The sequence below is a fragment of the Drosophila suzukii genome, chromosome 3 (assembly GCF_043229965.1).
Source record: "Drosophila suzukii chromosome 3, CBGP_Dsuzu_IsoJpt1.0, whole genome shotgun sequence".
NCBI classification, from domain to species: Eukaryota; Metazoa; Arthropoda; class Insecta; order Diptera; family Drosophilidae; genus Drosophila; species Drosophila suzukii.
In genome coordinates, this window is record NC_092082.1 from 5624982 (window position 1) to 5646193 (window position 21212).

The following is a 21212-nucleotide window of genomic DNA, read 5'->3' on the forward strand; positions in this document are numbered from 1 at the left end:
AACGCAGCAACGTCAGCAGCAGGACAAACTGCTCCTGGGTCAATGTTGATGTTGATTTTGGACATGAGAGCCAGATGCAGCCGCCGTTTGGGCCATAAAATCAGGCAGTCAATGAGCCAAATAGCCGAAATGGCTGTTATTGTTATTGCCGCAGCCCGGCAAATTAATGAGGTGTCCTGTTCGGCCATCAACTCCATGCATAATCGAACTAGGACTCCGGGCAGCAGTTTTGTAATTGAGCCTGTCAGTTGAGGGAGCGCCAGGATCTGCCCCAAGCGATGCAGTTTGTACACATAGCTTGTGGAATTTAATAGGGCAAAGCTTTAAATTGCCCGAGAAAAACTAGATTACTGCTTTGGTTAGCTGAGAAGGTAAGTAATAATTTTCCAGATTTATGATGAGTGAATAACTTAAAGCTATACCTTATTGAAAAAGATTTAGAGCCGATTTCTCAATGTCATGTTAACTTTAACGTCTACTCTTCTTTTTTAGGTTTATCAAACCGAAGTACCCAATAAATCGGGTGATATCAGACTCTTAATAACAGACTTCAAGCAATTTAACTTAAAATTAATTTTCTCTAAAAGAAAACAAACTTGATACTTAACCTGACATTGAGAAAATGGATCTTAAGGCTTGTAATCTTATCAAATCTAGCTAGCTGCGCACATACCTAATTCTAAATATAATTTTGTATCTTTCCTTATTAAATACTGTATAAAAGGTACTAAGAATTTTGAAATAAGATTTTTTTCTCTTGAACATTTTTCAGGAGATAGAAAAATAAAGCCGCCATAAAACTGCAGGCAGGCACTTTAATCCTGACATCGCATTATGTTTAGCATACTTGTAGTCCTCTTTCATTCCCGACAGTCCCCAGACAATATTTGCATGAAAACTGTTACTGACACTTAAACATATTCCTGCCAAAAAAAAAGGAAAAGGAGGCTGGGCGAAGGGAAAACTTTTCTGTCGCTGCTACTTCTTTTTTATTGTTTTCTGTAATTTTTCGTTGGCTGGCATTGTTGGAGTTTTAATGACGACCAGGACTGGCAATTGTCGTCTTAATGTCAGCCAAGGCGACATCGTAGACACGGGATGTACCAGAACTCTCGGAATCTTTTTAAGTTTACATTTTTATGCGAATCCCTGGGTCCGACTGCCAAAGTTACTTAAAATGCAAGCCTAACAAGTTTTTGGACAGGATGGGGCAAATGGTTTTTATTTCCGAGCTGGCTGCAGGCTCTGAAATCCATTTGAGTGTTAAAACCCGAAAAGTTCGTTTACCTCGGAGTCATAAAGCACTTATTGCTCATACGCCATGTGTTACGCTTTCCAGCGAATCAGAACTTTCAAGACATCGGCAAACACTCTCACTTTGGGGACGGCATCACAAACATTTTTAATTAGCCAAATGAAAAAGTTCAGACGAAAAGAAAATCTCCTTTCATACTTTTATTATTGTATCTGCTGTGGGTTCGGTGGTTTTATAACAAAAGACAACCCGCTGACAAATGAAGTAAACGCACCGCAAATAAGCAAAGCAATAATTTTTGCCATTGTGCAGCTGAAGTTGCGGGGGGAAAGGCCCTGGGTTTTCCCAAGCTGTAGAACAAAGAAATGCGACTAATGAAAAGCGCTGTAAAGAGCGAGCAAAAATCCAGGGTAAATACAGAAACGTCTCAGTGCTGCAATTGTATTCTGTAAGGACTTTTTTGCCATTGAGAATGTTCAATTAAAAAACTTTTTACATGCAAAGGCGACAGACGAATGCTAAAGCCACTTACGAATTATAAGCTCCCCACTCCAATCGGTTTTCCCTGCCATATATAATTGATTTTCGACGTCTTCTGTTTGTTGTTCCACTCGACCACTTTGGCTTATTAAATATTTAAGAGGCAAATTGTCAAAAACATCCAACTGAATGACAGGCCATCCCCGCAGATTTCCACCCCCGTTGCTCTCCTGCCAGTTTGTTTGGGCCACAATAATTGACAAATAAAGTGAAAAAGCAGGGAAAAGTTCTCCAAGTCTTTTCTGCCCCATGAGTACTTTAGGCCGTTGGGCGGGGATGGTGACAACTTCCTTGGCAAATTTTCGAATTATTTAAATGACAGCCATTTCTTTTTTATTTTGGCCTTTACTTTATTTTTATTTCATTGGCGCACGCCTTCGTGTGTAGCGATGCCGATAATTGCAACAAAGGAAAAGTTTCCACCAGAAAAGTAGACAACACTTTGACAACGAACACGAGGATGTGAGCTTGGGGGGAAAATTGTTAGAAAATGGGGGAAAATCGCCGCTGGCCAGAAAGTTTTCCATGGCAAAGATTTGCCGCAAGTGAAGCAAGAAGGAAAAAATGTGTTCGGGATAGCTGCAATTAAAAAAGGGATTACGATCCTGGCCAGACTTTCGATTTGCTCTTTTATTTAACCCACACCCCCGCCTGCTTGCTTCCGTCCTTCCTTCCTTCCGGCCTTGATTTTCTTTTCGCTTTTCGATTAAAAGTTTAGCAAATTAAAATTGTATAATGACGGTGATTTGGCCAACAACAAACACCAGCAGCTGGACAATGTGGCACTTTAAAGAGCCTTGAATGCGAAATTGTGTCGCCAGCAAATAATTAACGTGTGAAAATTCATTTTGCTTGCCAGATGGCCATGCACAAAATTTGCATAATGAGCGAGAGAAGAGAAATTGATTGTTATTACTCGTGTTCTGTGTTTTCTTTTTTTTATTGTTTCTCTGGCATTTTGGTTTTTTTTTTATTATAAATTAAACAACTTTATTTACTCAATTATGTTAAGGTAGTGAATTATTTACATTTTTGGGTCGATTTTCGGTTCGTGTCTGTTTTGCTTACACTTAAAATATGCATTTCAATTTGGTATATATTTATTTATGCTTAACAGTGGAAAGCAGCAACAACATTTAACATAGAGTTTTTCCGTATTTGGTATATTATTTAATTTTTGAAATATTTCTTAATAGGTTTGCAGTTGAAATTGCTCAAAAGGAAATGGAAAAATACAAATTTCTGGCTGACGCTGACCAATTGAAAAAGTTAAATGCTTTAATTTGGAACAACTATGGAAATTTAAATACTAATTACATTTTCGAATAAACATTGAAAACTGGCAATGATATTTTTTTCCTTTCGCATGGTAGCTAGAAATGTCCCTGACATTTTTCCCACCTTTTAATGGTACACTTCTTCAACGCACCTAACCAAAAACAAGCAAACAACCATAAACCCAAAACTAAACTAAACTATAGATACTTTCACCATTTATCAGCTAGGCGTTTCATTTGCAGTGTCTGTGTTTTTCTTTTTCATAGAGTATCACATTTTCTCGGTATCGGTTCGATTCAAGCAAAACTGTTTTGCTGCACCAGAACTTAAATGTAATTTTGTGCTACCAGTTGATCGATTTCCTCCATTAGCTACTGCTGCTGCTCCGTCTCCATGTTCTTGGCCCGCAGATACTTCAGCAGCATCTGCAGCGAGTCGTAGGTATCAAAGTCGTCGAGATTCCGCCGCGAAGATGACATGTTGGTGGGACGGGGCATTGCCAGGGGGACGGGCAGAAGTTCGGGCATCACCGAGTGGTGGGTGATCAGGGCTTTAAGACTAGAGAACTCCTTGCGAAAGCCCTGAAAAGATACAAAAACAGTTGGTATTGAGAGAATGGTTATATCTACGAAATAACACAAAATTATATTTCAGATACTATAAATGGGAGACCCGGTTTTTAATATTCATTCTCATTTTAACAATTTCGAACTTTGTTGGATTTTTATCAATATATCAACCAATATATCATCTGAATCGATATAGAAATACGATTATAATAAATACTTTTCTTTTGAAAAACATAATTTAAATAAATCTAATTTTCCTTACCTTAATTTTGAAGCCCCTTGGGGATCTGAGTATTATATAGTTGGCTATTTTGGGCCCAGGTGGCGAAGGTACGCGCAGTGTCAATGCATAGCAGCCTGGTTTGGAGCTGCTCTTGCGCACCAGAAACGCACCTGGGCTCTTGCTTTGCAGGACCTCCACGGCTATGTCCCTGGAAATGCCCGCCTGGTACCAGCACGCGTCCTTCAGCTCGAGATCCTCCTCCTCGGCACCCACATTACCAAAGGCGTTGGCCAAACTGCTGCAACGCTGGCCACTGGCACCCTGATTCATTCGCAGGCGATTGGCAAAGATTTTGGGACTCGAATTGGCTATAAAAAATATTTAAAAATATTTTAAATACTTAAACATATTTTTAAATATGTTAGAAAAATCCTTACCGCTGCTCGTCTCCCTCAAGTAGCGCTTCTTCAGGTTGAACTCGTTATTGTCATTCAGATTGACATTGTCCAGCATGGGTATGGCTGTCAAGGATTGGCGGCACGAGTCACCGAACTTGCTGTCGATGTAGGAGTCCTCGTTGATGTAGCCATTCGAGTACACCGGCTGGATGTCCAGGGGCGCGCTCAGAGGGGTCATGTCGCCGACCAGTGGGCGTGACTCCTCGTTGTGACGCAGCAAACCCATTGTCAAGCGTTTGACCTGCACAGAAAGAAAATCAATTTTACCTATTTAAGAGGCTTTTAAATCTTTAGAAATATTTAAAAATCAAGAAATAACTTTTAAATAAATGTATATAAATTTTATCACCCCCTGCTACCCTAATTTTCTCCAAGTGTAGACCCAAATCTACTTAAAGTTTAAAGAATTTCCCCAAAAAAAGGGATCAAAGGCGAAGGCGAAGCGTTCAAGTGGCAACAAAATTAACTACAATTTAAACACCTTGTAAGCCGACAAGGATCACCAAAGGATGCTGCAGTCAAGGGCAGCGTGGGCGTCCACTGGGGAGGGGGCGTGGCCCGCAGCCACAGACGGAGGCGGAGCAGAAAAAACGGCAAGAATTTATTACCAAGAACCGCAGCGAGACAAAATGCTGGCAAAATGCGCCGCGCCACAAAAGGCTGGCCAAATGCAGGCGAAACTTTTTTTCGGGTGTGCACTTAAACAGGAAACGGATGCTTGGACTAGGCATTACCGGTGGGTGAAACTGGAAACGGAAGTGGGGGGGGGGTTCTGGTTGGGTTGGGCAGAGGTATTGTGCAAAAGCGAAGAAAGAGTGCAAAGTGCACAAGGAACGGAGAAAGGCGCATAAATTCGTGGCAGACTCTCGTGTCGGCCACTCTGCCCCCACTCCGTTGCCTTTTATGGTACATTGCCACCGTCTAAAATGTTGCATAGCAAATGGCGGCTGTGGCATTCTAGGCGGAAATGTGCCGCAGGACTCGGGACCAAGGACTAAGGACCAGTGGCAGCGAAAAAGAATAGCGAACTGCAGTATGTAGAGCAAGTGTTGAGTTGTGGTTGCTAAAATACCAATCGACGGGGTGATGCCCTTGTAAGAGCAAACGGTCTTTTAACTGATTGAACATGCATTACTGAAATCTCTAGAGGTTTGAAAGTGAAGTATAATGTTTCGGTACTTATCCTTAGAACTTTGGGAATAAAAACTATATCATTGCATAGTTTGCAGACCTTTTTAAGAGGTTGTAGGTCCTTATATAGTGGGAAAGAAAAGTATAAGTACCATTTGTGCCAAAATTCTTTTGGGAAAAAAAAATTTATCATTGCATAGTTTAAAGACCTTTTCGAGAAGTTGTAAACCTCAATATTCAGTGGGATAATAAAGTAAAGGTACCATTTGTACTAAAATTACTTATGAAAAGCTTGTAAACTTATATTGCCCACTGCAAGCTCAAGCTTGAAATCACTGAAATTCTTTAATGAGCCAATTTTTCCAGTTCCATTCAGTAATGTATAATTTCCGCTATCATAGTTAAGTAATGTAACTAAATACTTACCTAAATACCTTGTATACTCCCTCTTTTCAATGGGTAAACTAACGAAAAAACTAGCGACCGGCGATAATTCAGATGCACTTGTGCGCCCATGTTGAGATCGTGTTAGCCCGTTTCCCCCCTTTTGGCCCTGTTTTCGGGGTCAGTGGCTTTGAAAAAGTCTGCCGGCGCTTGTACAATAGTTGTCTGCCCGAAAACTAGACTACAGTCTAGTTGGTAGCCTCGCTTATTTTCCCAGCCACAGCCCCATTTTTTTCTGGCATAATTTAAGGCGACATTGACAATGAGACGGCGGTTGGGTTGTCGTTAGCCCACCTGCTTTTTCCACTCCTGACAGCAATTGTTTGCCCATTGCTGCATAATTCCGGAAAAAAGTGTGCTCCTTGCGAGAGATGAAGGCGCCATTGTTTGCATATTTCACGGAGCATTGCACACTGATTTGCGGCCATGTTTTCGAGGGTATGTATAGTATTTGTATTGGTGGAGTTCATTTCTTTCGTGTTTTTCGGGATAAAGATATGGGGCCCGGTTTCAGGTGTTTACCTTTCGTGGGGAGGCCTGCTTTCTCCTCCTATTTTCTCTTATTTACATTTCGGCTTTTGCTCATTTCTTTCCTCAATTTCTGAATAAATACTTGGCCTCTTCGTTCCCTGACTACACTAATTGCCCTGCTCGTTTAATGAACTGCCTGCTAGCTGGACATTAGTGGCAGCTGTTGCAGAGCCAAAAGAGGCGGCACGTGCTCGACTTTCTTTATCCCCGCCCCCTCGAAAAAAAGGCAAAAAGCAACAACGAACACTTGCCGCAAAATGCTCAACATTTATGCAAATTTAATAAACTGCCTTGCCAAAGGATAAGGAGCCAAAAACGGGGCTAAATAAAAGGGCAAAGCGAAAGTCGAGCGAGTTTAAATCAAATACACCAACTGTCTGTGTGTCTTTGTTTTTGTAAGCCAATGTGTGTGTGGGCGTGGGCGAGAGGGCGTGGCCCACAAAATATTATTTATGACATTCGAGCTGAAAATATATTCCGTGCACACATGATACATGGGTAGGCGTGACGCAGCCGGATCGCAGAACCGAGTCAAACCAAGTCAAGCCCAGGGACCAGCCGCATGTGGTAGCTGATAGCTGTCGCTCACTGTGGGCGAGTGGTACACCCGGAGAAATAGGGGGCAACAAATTTATTGTCAATTTAATCGATTAAGAGTCGATTTCTCAATGTCATATTCGAGTTCTAATTTGCTATCTGTCAGAAAAAGCTTGAAAGAAGTTAAAATGTTTGGCGGAACAAATTAGTTTTCTCAATGTGATGTTAATTTTACAAACTACAAATCTATAGAGTGTCTGATATCACATGCTTTAGTGTGAAAATCAGTCTGTCTAACCTGAAAAGGAAGAGTAGGCGAACTTTCAAGAGCCATTTCCGCTTTGTCGACCGAAAATTTAACTCAATGTCAAAACTTAACTTGACATTGAGAAAACGACCGCTAGTATTGTAAGAGCTAGCTTGGATAACTCTTACTGACCCAGATATTATATACATTGGATATTGTGGTCGTTCTTAAAGAATGTATTTGATTTAATCATGAGTATTTATAAGAAATTTAAATTTTAGGGGCAAATATTTTTTAAGGAATTACAGTTTTCGAGCTTCTATTTCGACTTGAAAAAAGGAATAGTTCAATAACTAAATAAAACATTTTTCACTTCCCACTCTTCCATAGACATATTCTTTTCTTAGCTGGACTGGGATTAAATAAATCCTTATTAATAAAGGTTTTTTTTCGTTAATATTTAAGATGTTTGCTAACCAATTTTTCTGTGAGTGTAAGGACTCGAGGAATGAGAAGACAGCTCTCGTTTGCCGTTGCAGTTGCAGTTGCTAAACAAACATTTAGCGGCGCCGAGTCAACAGCATCGATGCATCAACGCCAGCAGAGAGCAGAGTGCCATGACAGACAGTGCGTCATTTCCGTCTAAGTCGGATGCCAGTGGTGTAGGAAGAGGGGTCGGATATGGAGTGGGGGGGGTTGGAAAGGACGAGTGATGCCATGGACAAGGATATGCGGGTGATGTGGCACTCAGACTCCGACAGCAAACTGCATAATGTGGCAACGCATTTGTCTTTGGCTCCTGCCGGGACATCGGTTCCCCCCCCCTTTTGGCCCACACCCATGTCAGGGGGGGTCGCATGTGCAGCAGTTGCCTGCTGCTTTATTTTGCTTATCTGAAATTGAATCAGCCAGCCAAGCAGACGACGACGACGACAGCGATGGCAAGTTGCCTGTTGGGCACAATTAGGGAAGCATCACGCCCCTCTCTGGAAAACTCCCCCGGCAGCCCCCTTTTTAGTTCCGCCCATGGGGGAAGCAAAAATTAATTTGCTTATCGGGCCGCACCCTGCAACAGAATGATGTTATTGACAGGCAGCAGCATGTCGAACCACACAAAAAAAAAACGGAAGGACTCAGAAAAAGAACTATGCAAAACAAAAGGATATGCCTGCTGTACCATGCGGCGTATGCGTGTTATTTGCTGTTGCCGTCGAAAAATGTTTATAGCCGAAATTGATTTATTGACAAAACAAGGGAAGCGCGCGCGCTGCACAGGAATATGAAAAATACCAAAAGCGAAAGCACGAAACCCTTTTTTTTTGTTAGCCCTCCTTTGTTTTGCCAACCTCGACATATGCGGAATGTCAGGGGGTTGTAGTGTAGCTTTAGTCCTTGTATTGACAATATTTATGGTTTGCCATTAGGGCCAACTGATTGCTTTTCGCTTTCGATACGATTTCAATTTCTCAGAGAGTTTCCAGAGCTGCCGTTTTGGTTGTTGTCGTGTGCCGGATCGAGATTCCCATTGATGTTTCAGTTTCGGTGTGCAACTTGGCCTTGATTCGATTTGATTTCAGCTGCATATCGAGCTGTGGGTAGAAACCCCACAACCTCGAGGTGGAGGCCATTAGTTTACAGACGTAATCACCATAATGCGCAATCGAGTCGCATTGCTGCCATAAATAAGACAAACACATAACGTATACGCAGCGTGGTCGAGTGCCAGCGAGTCTCTCTCGTATGAATAAACTCGCACGTACTTATCGCATAGACTATGCTCGACTGAGCACAGCTGGCTCAACTCTATATATATAGATATATATATATACAGGACTCACACACGGGCATGAATATTTAAGGCGTTGAATTTATGAAAACAACGTGCCGCAAGTCGAAGGAAAGGCTAAAGTTTTGCATTGCAAAACTTCTGCCTCGATCTCGCCCATCACGTGACAAAGAACACGGTCGAAACATTTGATAAACATTTCGCATGTGGGCAGCCCTTCCTGCGACTTCTACGTGTTATGACAAAGACAAAAAAAAAAACGAGGAAGTCGAAGCGAAAACGAAAAAGCCGAAAAAATCCAGCTAGCAATCCAGCAAATGGTCCGTAAGGACCGTTAGGGTTGTGGGGGCTTAGTTGTCTAAAGTTTTTCGCCCTAAAAGGAAGCTTAGCTCCCCCGTGCGGGAATACTTTCTGCCAATAATTCATAACAAAGCGTTGAAAATTTGGGAAATATTCGGGCCACTTCTTGAGCGTGGCCAAAATGGAAAACCAATAAACGAAGTCCAAGTGTGGGCGCACCCTTATCAAAGTCAAACCCATCAAATATGTTTGATCTCCTAATGCAGGGCAAAATATTTGCCATTACTTGGCAGGCAAATCTCTTTAATAATCCTTACAGTCGGGGAAAATGCCATCTTCATGATTTTTAAAGGTCATAGAAATATAGTATTTAGCTTTAAAAACATAACTACAAAGACCGTTTTTATAGTATCTAAGTCTGGGGCCTAGCATATAATATATTCTTTTTACTATCATATCTTTAATCTTATAGCTGGAATGTGAAAGATTTTGAACTTACCAAAGGAGGTTTGTCTGCCAGTCGCTTGCAACTGTTTAGTTCGGTGGGCGAGTTGTCCTCATCAGAACTCGGCGTTTGAGCCACCTTTTCGTTGTCATTGCAGCTAAGAATAATATTTTAAAAATGTTTATCAGATTTGTATGGATAAAGGTATATAGAAAGTATAGACTCTGTGAAAAGATAAACATTTAAATAATATTTCATCTCTATATTACTTATTATTACTAAGTTATAGAGTGTTTTGGGTGTCGTGTATAATGAAATGAACGTGATTTAAGCATAGCTATGAGGGTTATGCTAGGAATCGCCTGGTAAACTACTCACTTGAGGTTCGCGTGGGCGAAGAGCTGCAGTGGGCGGCGTCTTCCTAGACTGGCGGGCGAAGGGGGCGTGGCCAGGCTGGTCTTACGGCTTATGGTGGCCAATGGGGATCTCAAAACGGCGGGGTTTACAGATCCAGCTGGCTGACGATTGCTGCAGGATGAGGATCGAAAACGGGCTCCTGCACCGGTTAAAACAGCAGCCAAATTGGCAGCTATACGATTATCAAATCGGTTAAAATATGAGTTTGAATTGGAGTTGGAATTCTGATTTGAATTTGAATTGGAATTCGAATTGGAGTTGGTATTTGAATTCGAATTGGTACTGTCGGCCGTGGGCGAGGAGTTGCTGCTGCTGCTGGTGCTGCCGTTTCTGTTGCTCATGACCGTCGATGTTGCCGCCGTGCCTGCGGTCGATGTTGCTGCTGCCCCAGTGTTGTTGCTGCTGGCGCTGCCCTGGTCATAATCCAAATTATTGTTGGTTATCATTGTGGCGGCGTTGCTTTTGGGCATTAACTTTTGGCAGCGGGTGTTACTGGCCGACGCTCTGAATTATGTGCGCATATAAAAGCGCTGCGGGCGGCTTTTGTCGCACTGCGTGAGCCCAGCCAGGACAATTCAGGACATCTGAAGGAGGAGTGGGGCTATCCAGATCCAGTCACCACCACTCTGTGCTGGTCGGCCTTTTATTAAATTTGACTAGAGTGGGTGGCTGGGGGTGGTTTGCCGCAGGGGTTCACTTGCTCCACTCCGACTGACTGCAGGACGAAGGACGAAGGACCACGACAACGACAACGACGATTCGCAGATTTAAACACAGAATTAATTCAAGCGGAAATTGGCAACCCAGTACGTGGGGGGGGGTGTTTTTGGGGTGGTGGGTTGCACAAAAACCAAAACAAAAATCGAAAGCGTGAAGCATAAACAAAAATGGCAAGTGAAAACGCAAATGAAAACGCATAGCACAGAGAAAATATTGAGGGGGAAAGCCACAAAAATGCACATAAATAGGAATAGGAAAGGGGGAGGGGCGTTGGTTAAGGGGGGATTACAAGGGGGTTATATCAGCCAAGGGTCGCAGCCATGACGTCACACCATAAAGCGCATAAATAGCAGGATTCGCAGGATGTTCATGAGCATGGTGATGATGTTGTTGATGATGATGATGATGGTGTTGTTGAAATGTTTTTGTTCGGTGGTTGTTGTGATTGTAAGGGAATACATGATTCCCATATTGTTGTGGTTGTTGTTTTTATGTATTTTTTGTTTTGGTTTTACATTTCCCATTTTATGCGATTATCGATTACACAACGATTTTCCACATTTCGCAGTTGCAAATGTTTTTTTCGGTTCGCCAATTAGTTGCCAATTTTTGCGCATAAGTTCGTAGCCAATTTCGTTTCGTTTGGTTTTCACGTTTTAAGGCCGAATTGCATGTAAATAAAAATGGAGAAAAAATATGCCAATTTTGTAGAAAGTTTTTTTTGTTGTGTTTTTTGCTTTTGCAATTTTAAAATTTGCATTGAAAACTGCTGGGGAAAAGCGAAAGCAATATTGCTGAATCGATATTTTAGCTATCTTTTCTCTTTTTGTTTTTGTGGGGCTATTCGAAAGCGAATTTTCAATGCAAATCCGAGGCTAGTTTTTCGCATTTTTTCCTATCCGTTTTTTGCTCTAGTTTTCGGTATTGATTTACTCACATTGGTTCGGGGGCAACCAAACTTTTCATTGGGCTTTCCTCCAGTGGGCCACGTTCACAGATGAAAGTTGAGTCGGCTCATGGGCTGAAAGTACAGGAGGAGCAAGATATTGATTTAATTAAAATCATCTTAAAGCCGCGCTCAAGTGTAAACATGTGTGTGCGTGTGTTGGAGGCTGTTCTATGGCAATCATTAGACGTTCATAGTCAACACCTCATTAGGCGACTAATCAAGCGTACGCTGGGCACGAAATAACAACCAGTTCAGTCCACTGGCAACAGATTAAAGGAGACCAGGAGCCCCCAGGATCAGCAGGAGGATGAGGGTCCTGCAGGGGAAGGATGGGGAACATGGTACAAGGCGCCAAGCCACAGACACTAAACAAAACCAAAGCAAATCATCAAGATTGCAGTGGGAGGTGGTCCTGGATTCCAGCTGGAGAGGAGACAAAGACAAGAACGAAACTTAAATACTACACGGAAAAAGGAAATTCTTCATTCTTCAGAAAGACCGCATAGTAATTGGGGAATCTAAAAGGCAGCTACTTGAATAAATTATACAAATCTGATAGTGATATATCGAAAATATTTAGAGTCATAATTTTGAGACATCCTTAAGTATCTAAAATTACCATTATTATATACTGCCAATAATGATATATGGTGTATAGACTGCATAGTATTTAAGAAACTTAAAGGGCAGCCACTTGTATAAATAAAAAATTCTGGTGGTATAGATAATGTTTTGAGTTGCGACCGGCCTGCCTAAGAACTTACGATTATCATTATTATTATATTACTGGAAATATTTTTGTGTGGTGTATAGACTGCATAGTATTTGAGGAACTTGGAGAACAGCCACTTGAATAATTTAAAGATATATAAAATATAAAATATATTTTGAGTTCCAACAGACGTTCCTAAGAATCTAAAAAACCCATTATTATATTACTACCATATATAATTATTTTATGGAGTACCTACTTGCAAAGGGAATTTGTTATAGATTTAATATGCCAGCGCAAATATAAATGATTCTAGTTTTTTGGTAATAAAATCTTTCAGATAGCTTTTAATTAATTTTAATAATAATCTATATGGTTTTTCTCCGTGCACCCATCGCTGGCCGGGCAATGAAGTAAACACGAGCAGGACCATGCCGCAAATAAAACGCACAGATTAAAGGATGCCCGGGTGAAATGTCTTCTTAATTACTTCGCCGAGTCCAGGGGCTGAGACTGAGACTGCGAAGGATAAACAAGCCAAGTGGCGGAGCTGGCTGGAAAAAGGATCTGGGGGGCGGATGGCTGAGGCGTAATTGAGAAGTCGCCGGGCTGGGACTCCGAATTGGGATGAGCCCGCTCTTCGGGTCCTGCTCTCGGGTTCCTGCGTCTGCAGCGCAGTTTAAGCGGAAGTAATTTAATTAATTACAAATGAAACGGAAACACGAGCAAAACGAAGGCGACTGCCATCCGGCAGTATCCCTTCAGAATGCATCGTGTGTCGATTGTTTGCTTAATGGGATGGAGTTGCCAGTAACCCTGATGAAGGGAAAAACAACCAAAACAACAAGTGCGACCCAGCCCCTTTCGGTTTTTTCCCCTTATTTTATTTTTGCATATGGGCAAACTGGGAGCGGCCTAAGCGTTTTCCAAAACAACAGCGGAAAAATTAAGGGACCAGCCCTCCCAGCAGAGCAATTAAATTTTTCTAGGCCCCAGGACCGCAAACTATTCGATGTTGGGGTGCACATGGAGAAAATGGGTTTTCTAAGTGGGTAATGTTATATTTCAGTTGGAATGTTCAATATTTTTAGAGTTTAGCTTAAGCTGATATGGTAATATTGAAAAAATTTTAATAATAACAAGCCACGTAATCGATTTCCATCAGTTTCCGGCTGGTTTAGAAAAGTTCAACTATTCACAAATTTTCGCATTTTTGATAAGGGGTCACATTATCTATTTTTGAAAAAATCGCTAAAAAATTAAATTTTTCAGGTTTAAATGCCAATCGATTGGGAGTTTTATTACGAGTTCAGCAAGGCATGACATTCCATGTTTGTACTGTTACTTTTGTTGTTTCGGCCAAAATACTAAACTTTTTTTGGGTAAAAACCGTAACTTCGGAATTTTGTAAAAAATCAACATTTTTTGATGGGTTGTTTTGCTGTAACTTGGCCAAAGCTGGTCTCACACCCAAAAGACGCACTGTTATGAACAGCTTACAAGCCACGTAGTCGATTTCTATCACTTTTTTGCTGGTTTAGGAAAATTCAAATTTTCACAAATTTTCACGTTTTTCATAAGGGGTAACATCACATATTTTTGCGAAAACCGCTCAAAAATTATGTTTTTCAGTTTTAAATGCCAATCGATTGGAAATTTCGTTACGAGTTCAGCAAGGTATAGCATTCCATAATTGGACTGTTACTTTTGTTTTTTCGTCCAAAATACTACTATTTTTTGGGGTAAAAAATGTAACTTCGGATTTTTGTAAATAATCAACATATTTCGATGAGTTTTTTTGCTGTAACTTGGCCAAAACTGGTCCCACGCCCAAAACACGCACAGATATGAACAGCTTACAAGCCACGTAATCGATTTCCATCACTTTTTGGCTGGTTTAGAAAAATTTGCATTTTCACAAATTTTCGCATTTTTGATAAGGGGTAAGATTACTTATATTCGCGAAAATCGCTTAAAAATTAAGTTTTCCAGTTTTAAATGCCAATCGATTGGGAATTTTATTACGAGCTCAGCAAGGTATGGCATTCCATGTTTGGACTGTTACTTTTTTTGTTTCGGACGAAACACTACTCATTTTTGGGGTAAGAAGTGTAACTTTGGATTTTTGTAAAAAATCAAAATTTTTCGATGGGTTTTTTTGCTGTAACTTTACCAAAACTGGTCTCACACGTAAAAGACGCACTGCTATGAACAGCTAACAAGCCAATTAATCGATTTCCATCATTTTCCGGCTGGTTTAGAATAATTCAAATTTTCACAAATTTTCGCGTTGTTGATATTTTTGCGAAAATCGCTTAAAATTTAAGATTTCCAGGTTTAAATGCCAATTGATTGGGAATTTTATTACGAGTTCAGCAAGGTATGGCATTCCATGTTTGGACTGTTACTTTTGTTGTTACGACGCTTGATGTTACCATATTTTTGAGATCCTTCGAATCTATTGAACAATTTTTTATTTAAATAAATTGTTGAGGGTGTTTTTGGGGTTCCAATAGGTGTGACTGAACTTTTCTAAGGTTTTTTATTTTGTTTTTGTTTTTCCTTTTATTTAAGTGGTCTTTTATAACCTAAAATTTTGTTGACCTTCCATCTACCCCTGAGTGTGTATTGTTTTTTCCAGTGTATACGCACACACACTGCGAGCACACGCACACACTGGCACACGCATTAAGCACAGCTCATTTGCATTGCGGTTTTAATTGGCAGGGCGCAGGAGCGAAAGGAACGGCGATAGCGGGCTATTACCTCTGGCCCCGGTTGGCATGGTTCGCTGGCAGGGCTTACAAGGATAATGAAAACAATTTAACGACTCTCCCGACAATTCACTGGAGCCGTGGACAGACGGCAAACGAATCCTGGTTAAACAAATCTTGAATCCTTTTTGCTGCCTCTTGCATTTGCGTTCGCCATTAATTTTTATCACCACCCCCAGCGCCCAACTGCCCAGCCAACTGAATGTTGCGTGTCTGCGCAAAATATTTTCAGATATTTTTTGACATTTTAATGAAAATATTTTGCGTAGCAATACAAAAAGGCTGGGGTGAAAAATAAAAATTAAAAGGCAGTTAGCGAAAAGGACGGGCCAGCGGAGTGATGAATCCGAATCCTTTATCCCTTCACTGGCTTAATATTATTTTAACGAAGCGGATTCCCGCGGAGCAGGATCACTGGAATGAGGGTCACTTTTAAGCCCTGCTGATGGCCAGTAATTAAATGCTTGACATGCCTTTGGGTGTGAGGTCCTGCGAGCCGAGGATTAGCGCCACTAAGAGGATGTCTGGACAGAGAGAAAATCCAGGACATGCCAGAGCTCAGAAGTGCAAAATTAATGAGCGACAACTTCATAACTGCCCGCCACTCATTTCTCGCAGTGCAGACTGGGAGGTAAATAAACGCTGAAACTGGCTTTATAATTATGGCATGTAGTTAAGGCGATTGCTGAGCTGCAGCTGTCGGGTGAAATGTAGAAGGAGTTCTTAAGACCTTACTTAAGGAAAGGGAAAATAAAAATCAGGAAGAGAATTTACGGAGAAGGCTTTTACATTTTTCAATTCAATTAACATTTGAAAATAAGTTATTAAAAATATATATCACATTAAATTTTAATAGAAAATACTTTATTGAAGCTGAGTTAAACACCTATTGTTTAGCTTCTTATGGCTTAATACATTACAATATGATGTTGGGGATTTTTTACCCTGAGATATGATAAATAATAAACTAAGCTGTGTTTCACAAAAATCTGTTTTTCGCAGGCGATGAAAACTTTGTTATCAAAATAAACCCGACTGACTATATAATTACCAGTTTATTACAGCGAGCAGTGCATCCTGTTGCCTCTTCTGAGCTCGTTAAATATTTACAAGTTCTCAATTTGCTTAAGTGAGCATCGTGGCGCTACAAAGCCTTAATAAAATCAACAAGCCTAAACAAAAATATTTGTCTGCCTGTAAAAAAAAGGCAAACGTCGTGCGGGGATGTTCGCAAATTAAAAGAAATCAAAATCATATGAGAATTTTCAAGTGATTGCCGCATGAGTCCTTGTTCGCATTTTTTTTCTGGCAGGCAGGAAGCGCGGGCCAACATAAACAAGCAATTTAACAGGCACTCACATACTCTCCCTCACACACACACTCTCACACCACTGAGACACACACACACAAACACACACATATCCTTAAGGATCCGTCGCCAGTTGGCAAACAAACGAAGCGTTCAGGCGAAAAAAGCCAGCGGAGATGGGAAAAAAAGTCGGGCAGCCTCGAAACAAGCAAAGCGTTTTATATGCCGACATCAGTGTGTGTGCTAGTGTGTGTGTGTGTGCCACCGCAGATTTCTCTCACCCACACACCCTCACACTCCCACCCACACACACACATGCCAGCCGCAGCCTTAAAGTATGCCGCAAGTTTTTGCTTTTTCTTTGTTAATGAAATTTTAATCAAGCTGCAAGCGAAAAAAGAGTTTGCCCAGCAAGTTTGGCGAGCACACACATACCGCACTCCTTTGCTGCGGCTCCTTTTAACGGGGATTCCCCTTTCTTTCACTAGCCGCCAAATAGCCGGCAGCTTCATTAGAGACGCCCCGGTCCACGCTGCGTATGCGTAATAATTTATTTAAAATGCAATTCGCTTATGCCAGACATTAATCATGCCGGCGAATGCGATAAGACATCGACTGAGTCACGTCCCGAGGTCGGCTGCATTTATTAACAATTTACGTCATAAATAAAATTGAAAAACATTCATTATGTCAATGGCGGTGCGAGGAGAACGAGTGCCAAGTGAGTGAAAGACGTGAGAGCATGAACTGATGGCAATTTCATAAATTACAGTCATGAGAGGAAGGGAAAAAAGAAGGGGAGAGGAATGGGAAGGGCTTTGGAAGGTGTGGATGAGCGGCTGGTTTACATAAATTAGACAACAAATTTCCCAGGAAAATGGGAACAACGCGCAGGCAAAAGGTAAATCACAAGGCGGCCCCGAAAATGACAACATTAAAAGCAGCCAGGTGGGGTAATGTACTCTTAAATGGGCACTGAAAAAAAGGATTCGACATATAAAAAAGATAAATGAAACTAGTATTCTATTTTACTACTTTCGTAGGTTTTCTGTTATTTAAGTATTTATATAAATCATTAAACAAAGTGCTTTAATATGTAGTTTTCGGTTTTTTTTATTAACATAGAACTTAAAAATTCTTTTTTAAAACCTTTTCTTTCCTATTTTCTCAGTGATAAATTGGCGAAAACACTTTTACTTAGAGCCTTAATTCACTGCCCATTTTTTTGTGGTATCAGGCCGAGTTGTTTAACATATTTCTGTTTTGCTGTGGCTGTTACGCCTTTTCCTGGCCGAATTCGAGTGAATAATGTTCGCTTAGCACGGCAAATAATTATTTCTCGCTTACTGCCAACTGGCATGCTATTTGGCCAGGGCTTTAAGGATAGCTTTCGGTCCTTTTCGCCCTTCAGCCATCACCCATCACCACCCACTTTGCCGAGCTCCCCACTTTTGGGTCCCCAGTTCATTATGTGAATTTTGAAATTGTTTTTTTCTGTTGCCTCCTCACTCTGGTTTCTTTGTGTTTTTTGCTGCGGGGCTAAAAAACAAAAAAAAAAAAGAAAGTAAAAAACAAATGCCAACACGTTGGCTTGGCTGAGCAACCCCTCAAAAAGGTGTTGAGCTGAGCCAAATTACAAAAAATTGCTGCCGTTGTTTCTGTGCATTTTTCTTTAATGATTTGAATATGCAAAGCGTGCCGAACAAAGCGAATGAAAATAATTTTAATTAGTTTTCGGAATGTTTTTCGGTGCAATTAAAGCCAAAGGCATTGCCAGAGCAATAAACAAAACAATTATTATTCTGAGGCATGCGGCATTTGAAAGCAAAAATGTTTGGCATGCTTGGCGCACAATTGGTTAAATGCTGAATTATTTTGCAGAATAAAAATGGCAACTAAATATGCTAGGAAAAGCGAATTGATTTTAGGAAAACCGTATTGAATTCGCAAATGGCAAGGAATTTTTTCGTCTTAAAATAGAGAGGAAAACAAACCATGGCCAAGATGGCCATAAGAAACAGAAAAGCGTTGCGTTCACCAGGATTTGTCTACCTTGCTTTTAAAGGACAAGGAAAAACTATTTTCTATATATATATGTACAAAGGAATAATTCGACTACCTTTCGTCCAATGTCTGGCCAATGTCCCATGACATCCCTCCCCCTCTCTAAAGCAATAAATGTTCGAATCAATTGAAACGTTTTGCCAAAGCCTCACACTCCTTGAGAATCCACCCCTCTGGAATAAATCGAAGGAGCTGGGAATGGATTCCTGGACAGCTTAAGGCGGCGATTTGGTTAGCCCCTGAACAACAGAAAATCGATAAGGGATGCCGAGGAATGTCAACTTGTTTTGAACTAGTCAGGCCCAAGGAAACCAGATCTACAGTCTGTCCCACTTTTGAGAGCCAAGTTGGAATTGGATAGTAGGTAGTCAGTACTACTACTACTACTTCCATATATATATGTGGACCAGAAATCGACAGAAGTCGACGGCAATAAAACGCCATTTGGTCATAAAAATAGTCGAACGTTGCAGGGGCCAACTGAATGCGACAACTGCCCCAAGGGGGGGAAATCCCCCGAAGGTTGGGTGAAGGGGGGCTTGGGGATCCTGGATCCTGTCTGCCAGGGCAAATTACGAATTTTGCATATTGCCTTTCTTCGGCCTTCTCTCTGTTGGCCGGTTTCTTTGCCCCCCCTTTTGGCCCATTAGTCATTTTGGTGGCGGGAGAGACTACAGCTTGGTGTGTCGCCACTTTGCAGGATGAATGACCCCGGCATAGTTGCTGCCACTTTTCCGCCAGCCAATCCACTCCGCACCCCTTTTGGAAAACCTCGGCCAGCGGAAATTGCGCACACGTCACAGGGCAGCAATTTTCATATAACCGTTTGCCATTTTTCTCATCCTATTCTCAAAACTGAAATGGAATGGCTGAAATATTGAATGCATATTGCCTTTATTCTAAGGTGAAAAAACTTTGTTTTTAGTTGATGATGCCTGTGTTTTCAGTTGGGTTTTCCTGATTATATATAGGTATTTATTGGGTTAGTAAAACATTTTTCCGATTGATTTATTTTTGCTTACTTAACTCTTTTAAAACGTTTGCTACCATTAATTAAATATTAGTTTTAAACACCTCAATGCCCACCGTGTTTAACCCTTGTGCTTTTCTGTATCGCTTGTGTTCACGTTTAATTGATTTTCGCAACCGAATGCATCAAAAATGCATGCGTGTGCAATTAATGACATTACCGGAGCTCCTGGCTGCGATTTTTTGTTCAATAAATTATAGTCATTATCATTATTAAGCAACATGAAGAGAGCTCTATAAATCGAGGCATTAAATTAATGCGTATTGAGTTTAATTTTTAATCATTATGGACGTGTTGAAACAGGAAATTGAAAATTCATTCTAAAATAAAAACAAATTAATGGTAATAATTGCTGAATCTTCTTCAAGTTACCTATAATAAAATGCAACTCTATTTTTGGCCTCATAACTTTTATGGTTTAAAAGCCTGCTGGATTTTTGGTATTTCAAAATTAAAGTTTGAATAAATATTGAAATTCTCTTTTCAAGTAGATTTCTTTACAACCTTTAAAGAGGCCTTTACAAATATAAGGATGAAAGCCCTTTGCGGATAAATTACCTGGATTAAATACCTGCTGATATTCTGGTATTTAAAAAGGGAATTTTTATAAAATTTACGAGTCCTCTTTTCGAATATATTTTGTACAATATATATATTTTGGAGGGTAGATAAATCCTTTTTGTGCATTTAATTATGATTTAAATACCTGCTGATTTTATGGTATTTAAAGATTAAAGTTTGAATAAATTTCCAATTTCTCTGTTCAGAGCCTTTACAGCCTTTAAAGAGGCCTTTATAATTAGTAGGATGAGTGTCCTTTGGCGGGTAAATGTTGCCTTGGCAACTTGGTCTTTTCCCCACGGCCTGCCACTGCCACTCCCACTTCTCTCCGCCCCCAGCCCTTACCTTACCCACACATGTAGGTCAAAACAGGCTGAGCAGAAGCGCGTTGCATACCTTCGGGCTGTCAATTTATTTTTCGCGCTTCGCATGTTCTTGGGCCATGTTTTTCCGATTCCACCAGCGCGTGTTTTTGCGTCCTTGAAATTTATGCGTTCGACGCAGGCGAAGCGCCAAGTGTTGAGAACATCGGAGATAGGCACAAGTGCCACATGGCGTGTAATGCGCTCATTATGTTGTACAGTGTACATACACGATACGTAGATATATATGCATATAGATGGATGCCACAAGCAAAGGATGCCCACCACATTTCGTCCTTGGAACTGGGCCAATGTGAAAGGCATTGTCTTTCGGGTCGCCTCCGCCGTAGAGATAATAACAGCAAATTATTACACTTGCCGAGGGACCTTTGGGGGATGGTAGAGGGGCTCTACTTGGGGTAACTAAATTAAGCATATCGTTGATAACTCAACGCAGATCGGACGGAACGCGATAAGGACAAGGTCCTTAATCCTGGCTGGCTCGTTGCCCGTTTTATTCCCACAGTTGAAATTGTGCCCCTTTCATCTCTGCACTGGGAAAATGGTTTT

The 21212-nt window shown here is 40.9% G+C and overlaps 2 protein-coding genes across 3 annotated transcripts in view; both read right to left on the reverse strand.

The window, feature by feature from the left end:
- The window catches only part of LOC108012509 (larval cuticle protein 65Ab1), a 218541-nt gene that overhangs the window by 143868 nt on the left and 53461 nt on the right, over positions 1-21212 (reverse strand). The gene's annotated exons all lie outside the window — the stretch shown is intronic.
- PVRAP (PVR adaptor protein) overlaps positions 3162-21212 on the reverse strand; it is a 29222-nt gene continuing 11171 nt past the window's right edge. The window contains exons 2-7 of one of the 2 annotated variants that reach the window (XM_065864554.2): positions 11819-11902; positions 10123-10876; positions 9799-9901; positions 4303-4564; positions 3905-4233; positions 3162-3654 (exon numbers count right to left, since the gene is read on the reverse strand). In XM_065864554.2, the coding sequence (XP_065720626.2) occupies positions 3445-3654; positions 3905-4233; positions 4303-4564; positions 9799-9901; positions 10123-10631 (1413 nt within the window). In that variant the 5' untranslated portion in view covers positions 10632-10876; positions 11819-11902 and the 3' untranslated portion in view covers positions 3162-3444. The remainder of the gene's footprint in view (positions 3655-3904; positions 4234-4302; positions 4565-9798; positions 9902-10122; positions 10877-11818; positions 11903-21212) is intronic. The other variant, XM_036815881.3, reaches the window with a different exon arrangement.